This window comes from Nicotiana tabacum, chromosome 3 (genome assembly GCF_000715075.1).
Source record: "Nicotiana tabacum cultivar K326 chromosome 3, ASM71507v2, whole genome shotgun sequence".
Taxonomy (NCBI): domain Eukaryota; kingdom Viridiplantae; phylum Streptophyta; class Magnoliopsida; order Solanales; family Solanaceae; genus Nicotiana; species Nicotiana tabacum.
Genome location: NC_134082.1, coordinates 100,032,316 through 100,047,870, shown reverse-complemented (window position 1 = coordinate 100,047,870; position 15,555 = coordinate 100,032,316). Strand labels below are relative to the sequence as shown.

The 15,555-nt window shown below is 39.1% G+C and overlaps 1 protein-coding gene across 1 annotated transcript; it reads left to right on the top strand.

The window, feature by feature from the left end:
• Nucleotides 1–11,729: 11,729 nt before the first annotated feature.
• Nucleotides 11,730–15,215, top strand: LOC107828462 (uncharacterized). The gene is made up of 2 exons (XM_016655770.2): nt 11,730–14,728; nt 15,003–15,215. The coding sequence occupies exons 1-2, from the start codon at nt 11,925–11,927 to the stop codon at nt 15,097–15,099; spliced, it is 2,901 nt and encodes a 966-aa protein (XP_016511256.2). The 5' UTR covers nt 11,730–11,924; the 3' UTR covers nt 15,100–15,215.
• Nucleotides 15,216–15,555: the final 340 nt, after the last annotated feature.

Sequence of the window (15,555 nt, the reverse complement as noted above, 5' to 3'; positions counted from 1 at the left end):
TGCGGGAATACATTTAAGTTCTAGGTCGCCCACCAGTATAATGCGGGAATACATTTAAGTTCTAGGTCGCCCACCAGTATAATGCGGGAATACATTTAAGTTCTAGGTCGCCCACCAGTATAATGCGGGAATAATTTTAAGTTCTAGGTCGCCCACCAGTATAATGCGGGAATACTTTTAAGTTCTAGGTCTCCCACCAGTATAATGCGGGAATACTTTTAAGTTCTAGGTCGCCCACCAGTATAATGTGGGAATACATTCAGCTCTAGATTTTGGAATCAGTCACCCCACCTGAAAACGGAAGGTGTACAACAGAGACCCCCAAACGGGAAACAATAAAATCCCAAGAAGCAGACAACTGCAGAGGCAAGTGCGCAATTCAAAAGGAAAAAGGAACGCATCTCAAAAGAAGTAGTTTGGGAACGTTGTAGCATGCCCAGTATGACGATGCTGATGAAGAAACATACCACTGAAGAAACCATTGGAAGATTTAAAGAAGAAAGCCGTATCCCCAGCGGATCAAGCAAAGTGATGAAGACTGGCATTCAAACGTCAGCAAAGGACCAACATCATCTCCCAAAGTCACAAGATAAAGGCATCGGAGGAAAGCGTTAGCCGACAAGAAAGCAAGGCAACAAGAACAAGTTGAAGATGGATAAGATTTCAGGATCCTCAGTTTAGCTTAGCTTCTTGTTTTCCTTTTAGAGCAATGTAATAGGGAGATCGTTTGAGCAGTGGCATCCTACAGCAGCATACAACAGCACACAACAACAGCAAACACTACAGTCACACGGTAGTCCCAGCTACCATAATTTCCCGAACTACATTGACCTGATTCCTATTCAGCCCAGGATATGTAGGAAACCTCTGAAGCAAAGGTTCGGTCAAATCTTTTTCAAAAATGCTTCACACGGAGTATTCGGACAGGCAAAAATCGCTCGCTTTATCTTTGCGCGAAAACCCTTCGTGTCTTCGTGCAAAGAGGGGCAGCTGTAAGCACGTGATTTTTGCTTCACGAGCAATCACTCCAAAAGGAAAACAAATAGGGATAAATGATCTCACTGTACAATTTGTCGCTTTCTGAGACATGTGTTGTTAGTCATTTGTGGGTCTGCCCACTTTGCATTTAATCTCACCGATCAAAATACAAAGCAGGTCCGTCAGGATAATCAAGAATCATAATTCAGTCGTTAAAAAGAACGAAAATTCGAGAAAATGTATACATGTGCATCGTTCGTTCTAGGTTGTGATTTAACTTACTTAAACATTTTAATTTGGTATGATAGTTGTGTTGAGGTGTTACATTGTTATTTGTTTTAGTTTCATTTATTTTGTTATTTTCATTTTTTTTATGTTGAAATTAGAAAACAAAGAAAAGAGGGGTTAAAACCGATTTGGGCCCAAAGAAATAAAACAAAAGATGGGCCCAAACCAGCACAAGTCCGGTCCAGACCAGGCCTGCCCAGGCACCTCCCGAAACGACGTCGTTTCAGGGACGGTTAATCTGAGCCGTTCATTTCCATTAATCCGATGGCCTTTATTGGCCCTCATGACCCGACCCATTCCCATTTTTGACCGACCCCTTGCTTAACCAAACGGCACCGTATGGTCAAGCCTCCCCAATCCTGGCCATCAATTTTAATCAATCCAACGGCCAGGATTGAATCAGCCTCCCCGTATATAAGCCTCCTATCATACCCCACGCCCCCTATTCTAACCCCCCCACTCATCGTCTTCATCCAAACACTGAAGCCCCCCCCAAACCCTAGCAGCCGCCCTAGCTTCCCTTTCACCAGAACCCAGCGGCACGAACGCCGGTGACCACCTCCTGAACACCCTAAGACCCCCTCACTCTCCTGAACATGGATCTGCTATCCATTTGCCTCGAATCACTTTCCTTCGTCTCGAATCTTCATTTGAAGATTTGAGTCGAACCCGGACCTATGCCAAACCACCCCGTCTTCATACCAGACACTCCCCTGACCTTCCTCATGACCAAACAAAGCTTGGTTTGGCCCGAATCTACCCACAACTCCCTAAAAATCAGATCTGGAAATCCAGACCTTAGAACACATGCACTTGGGGAATCCGGCCAGTCTGGACAAGGGTTTGAGGTCTAATAGACCTTAATCAAGGTGTTCTCATGTGAGAACACCCTGATTAAAGTTTGTTCGGCCTCAAAAGTTCGAAGTTGAATCAGATTTAGGTCTGTTTGATTTAAATATTTTCGGTAAGTTTTCCTTTCTTTTGTGTTAGTTTTGATTAAGTGGTCAGCATGTTTCGTTGTGTTTGTTTGTTATTTTTTTTATTTTTCATTCGGATTTCTTTCATCTCTGTAAAGACCTTTTATTTGGTCGGTTGATTTTCTATGTGTGTATTCTGAATGTACTCTGTGATAAACATGATCGTCGATTAGTTTAATCGTCAGATAAGTTAACTCATATAGGCCCCATTAATTGAACAAAAATTGTCTGATGCCCTTTAGGTCCCTAAACGTATTGTTTGTGTGAGCGATTGATTATTACCTGTTATAATTAGTATAGTCGACTCGATAAATATCGTCGATTAGTTTTCTATAACTAATAAATCGAATGAGCTAATAATGTCGCATGACTAATTGAGCTTTGCCACTGACTGTATGCCCCAGCATTGTTTGAAATGGTTTGTTTGCGTTGTAAAACTGACTGAAAAGGGTTCAGTCCAGGCAGTCTTGAGTTTGAACTTACATCAGTTCAAAAATGCCCTGATGCTGCAATAAGCAGGGGCAGTAATAATCAAGGTTGACAGGGGTAGTCTAGGGTTTGAAAAGAACAAAAATGATTAGTTTAAATGAGCTGACAAGTAGGGTACTAATTTGGGATTAAACTAATACCAATGGGGAACAAGACACAAGAGTATGGGGTTTAAAATGAATAATGCCCATAACTCTTGATTAAACAAAGCCAGGCGTGGGGAACCAATGACTGGCATCAAGAGATGCTCAAGCATGGGTTTAACAGAGTATGGGCAGGCTGCAAGTTGCAGCAAAAAGGCAGCTTAACTGCACTGGTTCATTTGGCTTATAAATAAGCCATTTGAGAACTTAAACAGGGCTGGACTTTTAGTCTTCAGAAAAAGGGAGAATTTTGAGTATTAAGGCTGGAATTTTTAGTCTTGAGGCTGGACTTTGAGTTTTCAGAAAAAGAAAAAACAAAGTGGAATTTTTAGTCTTAAGGCTAGAGTTTGGAGTCTTAGGCTGGACATTTTTAGTCTGCAAAGAAGAAAAACAAGAAGCATAGAGTCTCCGAATTTTGTAACCAAACACTGTCTGAAAATTACATAAGAGCTTATGTTGGTTTAGCTGCTTTGGCCAATTACTGTTGGTTGCCTGTTCGAGCTGCTTTTGGTTGTTGAATTGCTGGGGTGTTACATTGAAGACTCTGTTGTCTCTACTGGTTCATTACTCTATTTTTTCTGGGATTGTTGTCTGTTGCTCGACTACTCGGGAGCTTCATCATTTTTTGGTTGATATTGTTGCTGTGTTGTTGCTGTGTATCTGTTGTTGCTGTGTTTACTGCATACTGCCTAGCTGATCATTCCTTCCTTCTTTGTCCTCCATACCAGGTACACAATTACACTACCAATGTAACTCGAAAGTTTGAGCAATGAGTATAAAAGAGAAGATCTGCAGATGTTGTTTATATACATGTACTGTTGTGTTGAATGTCATGTAATGTCTAATAGCTCATATTTGGGATACTGAAGTTAGCTTATAAGCCTAGTTGATGTCAATATAGGGTATCGAATGATAATTGTATATGTATGCTGTTAGATAAAAGTGGTCTCAATGAATTAGGTTGCATATCAGATTTAGTTTACTTTGCCGTATATGCTGTAATGCAGTCCAAGCATGAAATTTGTACACTGTAAATTAAGTTCTTTCCTTTCCAATAAATTGCCATATATAACTCTTAAAACCATGTTTCAAGATAAAGAACACAAATTCAGGGCCTCAACCTCATGAAGGTCGAGCCCAGGTCGAAGACAGACCAGGCAGGCCCGCATCGAACGAGCAGTGGCCCAGGTCTGGCCAACCGCGCGTGGGCTGGATTTGGGCCCATGATTATTTGTTTGGCCGACTGTGCACGCAGCTTCGGTCCCGATTTTAAGCATTTCCTAATTCCATTACAAACAACTTGCAAGCATGTAATTAATTAGGACTATCTACTGTTTTTCAATTGATAGAGACAAACACGACAAGAAACGTAGTTGCTATAGGATATCCTTTTAAAATAAGAACGAGATGAGCCTCGATGAAAATAAACAAAACGCGCAGATGCGGGGCCCTTGTTAAATGTATATTATTGAAGCATTTAGTTTCCGGGACGGGTTGTTTAGCAAATCTCACAACCCTCTTAAAATAACAATACGTTAGTTTCTTTAGGATACGCTTTAATAAGCCTTACCTTCTTAAAAACTCGAGTGCACATTTATGTGACCCAAATCCAAATCTCGACGGATTCGAAATGTATTTCTAATCACGGGTACATTGATTGTGACGTGATCCGAGAGGCATATCCATGGCGTCGCTAATTCCTTTTAAAAGTAGAACGAGACGAGCCTCGTCAAATAAAAAAGTACACAGCTACGGGGCCCTCCAACTGTATATATATTAAAACACTTAGAATTCGGGACAGGTCGTTTAGCGAATTTTTCGGCCTTACCCAAAACAACAAATACGCTAGTTGCTTTAGGCACGTCTTAATAATTTACTCTCCTTAATTCGGGTGCACATTTATGTGACCCAAATCCAAATCTCAACCGAGTCAAAATATGTCAACAATCACGGGTGCATTGATGCAACGTGGTTCGAGATATGTTTTCACAACGTTGCAAGTCTTATAAAATAACAGTAAATGATAAAAGCGGTTTAAAATTAATTTTTGCACGTAAGTCCATATTGTATTTAAAATCAGATAAATAAGCCGAATATAACAGTTGAGCGACCGTGCTAGAACCACGGAAACTCGGGAATGCCTAACACCTTCTCTCGGGTTAACAGAATTCCTTATCCGGATTTTTGGTACGCAGACTGTAATATAGAGTCATTCTTTTCCTCGATTCGGGATTAAAAATGGTGACTTGGGACACCCTAAATCTCCCAAGTGGCGACTCTGAGATAATCAAACCAATCCCGTTTCGATTTTCCTTTAATTGGAAAAACTCCTTGTACCCTCTCAGGTATGTAAAAAGGAGGTGTGATAATAGCCTCCTCGGAGTTGGGACCACTATGTCTTTGTCATCCCAGTTGCTGTCCTTTCGGACCTTAGGGAGGTCCTCTTTGGTGATTGAGCAGATATGTATCAAGGCCTCTTCACGCCGACCCTGTACAGAGGAAGACTTTTCAACCTTAAAGTCGTCGGTGACCGAACAACCCCCGGGAATGAACATTTTCAAGGGGGCTTCTTCCGCCGATTTATCAACAAACATATCAAGGGCGGTCTTCTCGACCTCAGTGGTCGATCACAAAAAAGAGGGAACATCCTTTTGGGGAACAGATTTTGAGGCTTTCGCCATTATAATGGAGATAAGCTTGAAAAAGATAAAGGTTGAAAGTTGGAAGCTCAAATGTGTTTGCTTGAGTGGATGTTGTGTAAAATTTTTGCAAAGAACCTTGAGTAACGGGGTAAAAATGTTAAAGAATAATGAAATCTTGAGCGTACGAAGGTAGAAGGTTTGACGTAAAAAAAATGAATGAAGGAGGGGATATTTATAGGGGTTCTACGATGTTACGCATCCAAGGACGGTCAACCGATGGCTGACATGCATTTAAGGTCATAATGACATGACTAATGAGATGTTTTGGTTTTTTTGTCCTTTTTGTCACGGGGTACTAAAGAAGGAATCGGGAAGCTCATGTCGTTTCTCATCAATTTACTCTCCGAGAAACGAGAGGACTATCTGTATATAGGTAAAACCGGGCTCATGGTACACCCCAATCTCCGATGGGATAAACCGAGCTCAAGACAAGATGACGAAGGACCGAAATCGAGGCAAGAGTCTCATCAAATTAGAGTCCGGGGGCATGACACCCACCTTCGAGAATATCGGAGTCATGATCCGGGATCGGTCCGAACCACGCAAGACTTCGAAGAACATTGTGAGGTTATCATGCACGACCAACAGAAGGCCTTAATGTCCGCGACCGATCGGATATCACAGCGTAGATCTCGCCACGTATCGATGAAGAACTGACAATCAGTTAAACAAGAGATTTTTTTTACCTTTTATGGAATTGTACCTTGAGTAGGATTCCCATACTATATAAAGGGAGGGTCTGATAATTCATTAGACATATTGTAACTTGCATTCCAAAGCAATATACTACTATTTTCATCAATGCTGATCACTGTGAGCCCGGATAGAGGTTGAATGTCACACTAAGGCTGGAATCATCCTCCCCGCGTGGTTTGAATGTAATATATCTTTATTTGTTTATTCTGACTTAATTTATCGCTTTATATCAAACTAATCCGCGTATCCGTAAAACCACTTACAAATTTAATTGTTATCTAATTTTGAGGGTAAATAATTTATTTATTAGATGTACTATATAACATATCACGAGCTTGTAATCTGTAACTTGTGATGTCAATTATATAGAGCGAACATTTTAAGGTTGTTGCATTTGGACAAACAAAAAGGATATACCGCATTTATACCACTTGTTTCTCAAACTTAAGTAAGAACAAAAATGAAAAGAATAAAGGTGTTATCTCTAAGAGTAAAACCTAAATAACCACCCATCAAATAGTTTAAACTAAAAATAATATGCAAATATAATATATATCATATACAATCAGTATATAATTTATGTATACCAACAAGAAAAAGCTAACAATGAATCTGAGAGGCTATTTGTGTAAATTCCTTATACGTTTGATATGTGTCTTATCTTCTTAATAGGCAGATCAAAACTAGGTTAGCAATGAATAGGAGATCATCATATTCAAACTCATAAGGTCGCAAATCAAAAACAAACTCTGTCGAATGTTGGGCCCACACATGGGTATTTGAGAAGCTACAAGCCCAAAGATGAAAAACTGATAATGTATAGTCGCTCTCAAATAAAAGCCAAAAAATATATATTTTTAGTATACGTTTTGTATATGTCAAGATGATGAGAGCTCTAGGTGAGCAACAATAGAGATTTGTGATGAGCTCCATAAGAGCAGATAAGAGAGAGAGAGCTACAAATATTTGAGAGATGGAAAATGTATTGTATATTCTCATTGTTAGAAGAAGATTCCAGATATGTACATGTATATATACACATACATGTGTCTCACCTCATTCCACAACTACTTCTAACTAACTAGTGTATTCGTTACATTTAATCACTACTAATACATAAATACATATAGTTCAATATCCCCCCTCCCCCCAAGTTGGAGGTGAGGACTGCATTGACAACTTACTGAGAACCCCGCAATGTTTAACTCCAGTCAAGGCTTTGGTGAGGATGTTTGCCAATTAAGCATGGGTAGGAACATGAGTCAAATTGATCAACCCTTCTTGAAGTTTGGCTCGTACAAAATGACAATCCACCTCAATGTGCTTGGTCCGTTCATGAAAAATAGCATTTCTAGCTATATGGAGAGCTGATTGGCTATCAAAAAAGATAGTGACAGGATTTGGAAATGGAACAGCTAGCTCCTCGAGTAATCTGCACAACCAAGCGAGTTCACTAATAACTTTTCGGAGAGATCTATGCTCTGCCTCGGCTGAGGAAATGGAGACAGTTTCTTGTTTCTTAGACTTCCAACTTATGGGACTATCTCCCAAGAGAACTATGTAACCACTGACTGACCTTCTGGAGTCGGGAAAGCAGCCCAATCGAAGTTACAGTAGGTATGGATACTACAGTCTGGATCATTAGAGAAGAAGATCCTCAGTGTAGGATCACTTCTCAGATATCGTAACAAGCGAAAAACAGCCTTAAGATGAGGTTCCTTGGGGTCCTGAATAAATTGGCTAAGGTGTTGGACTCCATAATCGATGTCCAACCTGGTATTAGTAAGGAAGTTTAGCTTTCTAACAAGCTTCCTATAATATGTAGGGTCATTCAAGACAACACCAACCTTAGCCTGCAACTTAACAGAAGGATCAATGAGGGGATGATAGTCCACTATAGGACATACAGTCATATTCTTTGAGGAGATCAAAAGCAAATTTCCTTTGTAAGATGAGAACCCCATCAGTTTTATAAAGAACCTCTAAGCCTAGAAAGTAGTGTAATCTGCCCAGATCTTTGATTTTTAAATTGTTATGTAGGAAGCTTTTCAGTTGATTGACCTCCTGCATGTTGTCCCTGTGATAAGCACATTATCAAAATAGATAGCTATGTACATAGTGGAGGAGTTTGTCCTTTTGAAAAACAAGGAATAATAATGGATGAAATGCACATAGCCTCTGGAGTATAATGCCTCAGATAGCTTGACATACCATTACCTACTAGGTTACTTCAACCCATAGAGAGATTTGTTTAGTCTACAAACAACACTTGGAGTGGGCACCTCAAGACCTGGGGGAATTTCCATGTAGATTTCCTCATGCAAGTCCCCGTGGAGGAAAGCGTTATTAACATCAAGTTGAGAACTGATCCACTTCCTCTTTATTGCAGTGGCAATGAGATCCCTAACTGTAGTTAACTTCACAACATGTGAGAAAGTTTCAGTATAGTCCACACCAGCCTGTTGTGTATACCCCTTGACTACTGGTCTTGCTTTGAACCTTTCAATACTCACATCTGCTTTGTGTTTCACCTTGTAAACTCACCTACAACCAATGGCCTTCTTTCCTGGAGGTAATGGAACCAAATCCCAGGTATAATTGACATGCATGGCCTCAAACTTTTGAGTCATAGCAGCCTACCAAGCTAAGTTAAGTGTTGCCTCCTCATATGAGCATGGCTCATTAATATTGCAAACATTCATCACAAATGAATGACTATCAAGAACTAGGGATTCAGGTGGAATGTGATGGTGTGAAGAAAACAAAGCACAAGAGAGGAGGATAAGTTAGGAAGAATGTATGAGCTTAACTTGGGAATGGAGCGAACATAATCTTGTAGGTGAGAAGGCAAGTGATGTTGTCTCTGAGATCTCGTAAGTGTAGGTGCACGCTAAGGTGGTGTAGATACAGATGGAGAAGCAGGTGGTGGAGATACAGATGGAGAAGCAGGGGAGGATTGTAATTCAGGAGAGTGAGAAGGAACGGATGATGGTTCAAGCTCACAAGACAAGTAGCACAATATGGAAACTATTGTATTGAAACAATAGAGTAGCTTCTATGCAAGTGAATTCCTATCAATTATCAGACCTTATAGACTGAATGGACTTCTGAAATTGTGTTTCAATTAGAGCACGAGAGCTCTTAATCCCCGAAATTCCCCATTTCCATATCTACTTTTTCGTCTTTGCCGTAATTTTTTCAATAATTTTGATTTGCCCTACTTTCGAACATAAATCGCACAAGTCAGCGATTTGCCCTCAATTGTTCACATTCTCTCGTTCGATTTCACCTCTATTTTACATTCTCTCGTTCAGTTTCATCTCCTTGCCTTTAGATGGCTATTCTCAATCAAAATTACCCGACTAATGTCAACACACATGCAAGTGCAGCTGTGGCGACCGATGGAGTTGCTGACGCTGGAGTGGACATTAACAGCCCTCTTTACTTTCATCCGTCTGATAACCCTGGGCTATGTTAGTTTCTTCCCCTTTCAATGGAATTGGATATCGATCATGGCGGCGTAGTGTTATGCGAGTCTTATCCGTTAAGAACAAGCTTGGTTTTATTAGTGGGGAGCGCAAACAACCGGATTCTTAGTCTGCCGATTATCGCCAGTGGGTGCGATGTGATGATATGGTCACCTCATGGATCCTTATTTCCCTTTCGAAGGATATCGCAGATAGTGTTGAGTATGCAAATGATGCTGTTGAAATATGGACATAATTGGAACATAGTTATGAGCAAACTAATGGTACTAGACTGTATCAGATCCAGAAAGAAATAAATGATCTGAATCAGAGAGCTCTCGATATCACGAACTACTACACCAAAATGAAGAAACTTTGGGAAAACTCAGTATGAAAGCACAGTGCAATTGCCAGTGTAATTTGGTGCCAAGGAAAAATTATACAAGGCAGAGCAGGATAGGCGCTTGATCTAATTTCTTATGGGACTGAACGAGTTGTATACTGTAGTGCGTGAAGCATTTTAATGATGAATCCTTTTCCTTCATTAGCACAAGCCTTTTTCTTACTCATTCAAGATGAGAAACAGAAAGAAATGCTACCCTCCAATCAACTGGTTTTTGAGTCGACTTCTCTTCACGTGAATGCATAGGGAAATACCAATTCTAACACTCAAGGGAATGTTAACTATCGTGCAAATAACTAGTCCATTGGAGGCAGAACTTCACGTTGCGATTATTACAAAACCATAGGACACACTAGAGATAGATGTTACAAACCGCACGGCTGTCCCAGAACTACACTCCAGGTCCTACAAAGGGAAACATATCATGGCTAATGCACATGCCGCACCCACCGAGGAGTTGTCTGTTAAGGAAGAAAGTTCCAGATATGTACATGTATATATAAACACACGTGTGTCTCACCTCATGCCACAACTACTTCTAACTAACTAGTGTATTAGTTACAACTAATCACTACTAATACATAAATACATATAGTTCAATAAAATATATATTTTTGTATGTTTTATACAAAATATATACAAATTTTTAATACTTTTACGATTACCTAATATAAATAATTTCAACTACGGACTGAAAGTGATCTTCGCCTTAAAAAAGATTGTACGTTCGGCCTGCTTTAGATGTACTGAAAGTCGAAGCCCCCTACGACCCGTTTGGGCTGCACTCTCTGCCCTCTCAATGAAATAAAATTGTATTGAGTTTACTTTATATAGACAATCAATATAATTGTCCTAGAAACAAAATGATATAACTAGCAACGGATTAAATTATAACGAGAGAGACGAGTTGATTCAAGTGATAAGTGCTTTCACCTTCAACATATGGATTTGGAGTTCTAATGACTCCACGAATATATTAAAAAATTATTTTTGATCCCCTTATAAGGGAGGTTAAAAAAATGTATTAATTAATACTTGTGCCTTTTTTTTTTTTATCTCAATAACTAGAGGGGTGTCAAAGTATTTCATTCCCACATGTAACAAATTGCGTATCAATGAGGAACTTTAATAACTTTAAGTGCATAATCATACAATTAAACATTTCAATACTTTCTAGATAAGCCCGTATTATAAGGCCTTCATCCTTTTCTTTTCATTTTTAGTAACATATTCCTTGTCTTCTTTTGAAAAATTCTTGACAAACGAATTATAGGTAAAAAAAAAAAAAAAGGCAAGAAAGCCAAATGATGTCAATAAACTTGAAATGAAGTTGAGATCATACCTAATTAATTTTACTAGAAAATCATAAAACAAACATATCTATAGCATTTAAAGATCTTTTCTTTGAAATAATCCCGTTACAATATTTAATTCACCATAATTAGTTCCTAAATATTCTCGACCTCTTAACAAAAGTTTGTTTTATTTTCTCTATTAACAAAAAGTTTGTTGAAAATCTTGAAATTTAATATGGATTATCTTTCCTTTGTTTCCCCTTATTTTCCGCAACTCCAAAGTTACAAGCTATACATGGACTCTTATATTATGTAAATTTCCAATCATATTCCTAGTATAACACAAATTTCCATGACTTTGACGAATTCTACAAAGACCTCTAAACCTATTTGTCTTCTTCTTTATGTGATCAAGACTACAACAAAGGTCACTGATCACTCTTTTCTTGTTTAAACCATCAATTCCCAGTTCCAAAAAATCAAAAAATGATGAAAGAATTGTTCCAAAAAAGGCTAAGTGCCTTTTACAACAGTTTGAGTATTCACAAACAAGATTTTTGGCAAAACTCTGATGTTGTTGTTATCCATTCAAACCAAGAAAAAAACTCATCAAATTCTCAGTCAAATCAATTCTACTTATGGCTTATAGGTGAAGAACTTCATGATACAACTACGATTTTCACTGTCTATGGGATATATTTTTTCTCTACTCAGAAGAATTTTTCCAAGATTCGTTCTTTGTGTTGTTATGCAACTTTGATGCAGAAAATTCCTGTTTCTGTTCAATTGAAGGCTAAGAACGATGAGGGGTTTGCGTTAATTGATGCTACGATACGTAACGAGAGAGTAATTCACAACAACAAGATGTTTTTTGATGATGTTGAGGATCGTTGTTGTCCGTTTGTTGTTGGTTATATAGCAGGTGAGTATCCAAAATCTAAGCTTTTCTGGAGTTGTATTAATGATTTAGAACCTAAAAAGTATAAAGCTGTTACTGTGAATTCTGGTATTGATAGTTTGATTAATACTGCTGAAAAACCAAACTTTGATTTTGGAGTTTTTAATGAGAAAGAGGTGTCTAAATCAGTTGAATTTACTCATCCTATGCGTAGTTTTAGTCCTATTGTGAATGTTGGCAAGGAAAAAAGAAGTTTGAAAACCAAAAGGGATTTGAGGGATAAGCGTGAGAGCAATTTGTGGAGTGAAAATGATGAGCAAGTGTTTTTGAAGTTCTTGGAAAATGGGAATCAATCTGCTCCGAAAACGAAGGAAAATAGGTTTAAAGTTGAACGTAAAGGGTCGAGGGAAAGGAGGAGCAATTTGGGTTCTAGTATTGACAAAACTGAGGTCCTTTTTGGTGAGGGAATTGAAATCAAAGAGAAAGGGGAATCGAGTAAATCGATGAGCAGGGTGAATGAAAATAAAACTGATGAGAATGTTTTGCTGTTGATGAAGAATCTTAATCTGTCCGATTCTTCCTCTGGTGGAAAACAGGACAAGTTGAGGGTACCAAACATACATGGTGATCAGTTGTTTAAGTTTCGAGGAAGTTGGTTGGACGCTAAAGAAGACAATTCAAAGGAAGGAAACAGAACTGGTGATCAGCTGTTTAAGTTTGGGGCAAATAGATTGGATGGTAAAGGCGACAAGGTGAAAGAAGGAGGTTTAAATGATGATCAACTGTTCACGTTTGGAGCAAATAGATTGGATGGTAACGGCGACAAGTTAAAGGAAGGAAACAAAACTGGTGATCAGATGTCCAAGGTTGGGGCAAATAGATTGGATGGTGAAAGCGACAAGTTAAAGGAAGGATGCAAAAATTATGATCAAATCTTCATGTTTGGAGCAAATAGAGTGGATGGTAAAGGCGATAAGGCAAAAGGAGGCAAAAGTGATGATCAACTGTTCAAGTTTGGAGCAAAAAGCTTGGATGGTCAAGAGGACAAGTCAAAGGAGGGTAACAAAAATGGTGATCAGCTGTTTAGGTTTGGAGGAAATTGGCTGGATGCTAAAGAGGACGACAAGTCAAAGGAAGGAAATAAAGATGGTGATCAGCTGTTTAAGTCGGGAGAAGGTGAGAAAGATGGTGGAGAAAATAGGCTACTCTGGATCCCCGAGGAAGAAGGTGTAAAGAATGTCAAGCTTCTTAATGAAAGATTGGCAGATTTCTACTCAAGCTGGAGGAAATACAAAGAAGAGCAATGGGGAAAAGCAGATGTTTTGGTGATTGGTACTCAATCAGTGGGACCACTTGAAACCTTGTCTCGTCCCATATCCTCTAGCTTCTTAGTGTGGTTGCTTGATCATGAGTTTCCGGAAACCACAGCTGTTTTTAAAGACACTGGAATAGAATTTCTTTGCACCAAGGAAAGTTTCTCCAGGCTTTATACAATTGGAAGTCGTATGACAATGGATGGAATATTTACTGTTTCTGTCCAACTGAAGAAAGGAGGGGAACATTGGGTAGATTGGTTAAAAAAGACTTTGTGCCAGGTGAATACTGCGCTGACGTCTGGAGAAAACCGATGCCCGCTTGTTGTTGGATGTATTAAAGGGGAGTCTATGGAGATGGAGGCTCTTTCAAATTCCAAAATGTTTGAAGTTGCATATGTAGACAATGCTTTAACTAATCTGCTTGAACATGGGAATTTTGAGAAATCTGAAAGCTTTGCAGCTCTACAGCCAACTTTACGTAAGCAGTTTCAGTTGTTGTCTCTGGGGACGTGCAGTGGTGAAAAGACAGCAAATGCAGTATCATTTTCTGAGTTAGCCAAGATTAAGTCGATGGATGATAAATCTTATATGTCACATGCATCCGAAGAAGAGAAGTTATTGCTGGAGAAGAAGGGTGATACATCGTCTTTGTTGCTTACTGGTAGTAGTGTGGATACTAAACGATCTGTTGAAGAAAACAAGGTATTTGAGGAGGGCAATAAGGGATGTTTGACAAGCAAAGTAGAAGAAAAGAAGATGTTCGAAGGGGACAATGTGGAAACCTCAGCCAAAGAGGACGGTGCAGCAGAAAATTTATTGGCTGAGGAACAAAATATGGTATGTAACCCTGAAAAGAGTAATTTATTGCAAGAGGAGTGTGAAGGAAGAATGGATTGCACTGTCCAGCCAACTGGTGCAAAGGATGCTGCATCAGAAAATTCTTTACCAGATGATCTCAATGGCAGCTCGAGGAAGGACTCTGTTGGTTCTGATCGCGGAGATGATGATTGGACATTAATTGAGAAGGAATCTGAAAAGCAAGAAACAGAAGTAGCTGAGAAATTAAGCTGGAAAAGGTATTGATAACACATTATCATCTTCTATTTTCTTTGAAGGGGGGCCTTGGCGTAACTGGTAAAGTTGTTGCCATGTGACCAGGAGGTTACGGGTTCAAGCCGTGGAAACAGCCTCTTGCAGTAATGCAAGGTAAGGCTGCATATAATAGACCCTTGTGGTCCGGCCCTTCCCCGGACTCCGCGCATACCGGAAGCTTAGTACACCGGGCTGCCCCTTTTCTTTGTCGCTTAGTCTGTTGTAGACAGTAATTAACTCTTTGATCATGTTTTATAGGTGGTTCATGGATAAAACTGCAAAATCATTTGGTCGTAAAGAAAAGGTGTCTGATGAAGCACCATCAAAGGAGGATGAAGGGCTACTTCAGGCATAGCTGCAATGTTTTCTATCTTTGATTAGCACAAGACTGCTCTTAATTCTCTGTCAATAATTTTCACTGCTTTCCTTGGAACTAAAGAACATATCTTAAACTATCTTGCCTTCCCATTAGTTATATGTGTCTCCTTTTGTCTTATGATGTCTAATTTTGCTTGGAACAAAATCTGATTAAGGCTGCTTCATGTGCTGCAATTTTTCTTTCTTCTGTTTTATTAGCACAAGAGTGCTCTTAAGTCATTGCTTTCCTCAGAGAAATTAATTGATATGAATCAACACTTAGTGTCTCGATTAGATTAATAGTTTTATCTAGTTTGGCGAGATATACCCCATTTCTAGATTGGTAGAGTTTGTTGGATAGCGTATCCAAAAGAATTGTATTGTCTCCTCTCGTTCAAACGAATATGAATACGTAATACATATATATTCGTTCTGTTGTCTTTTGATGTCTATG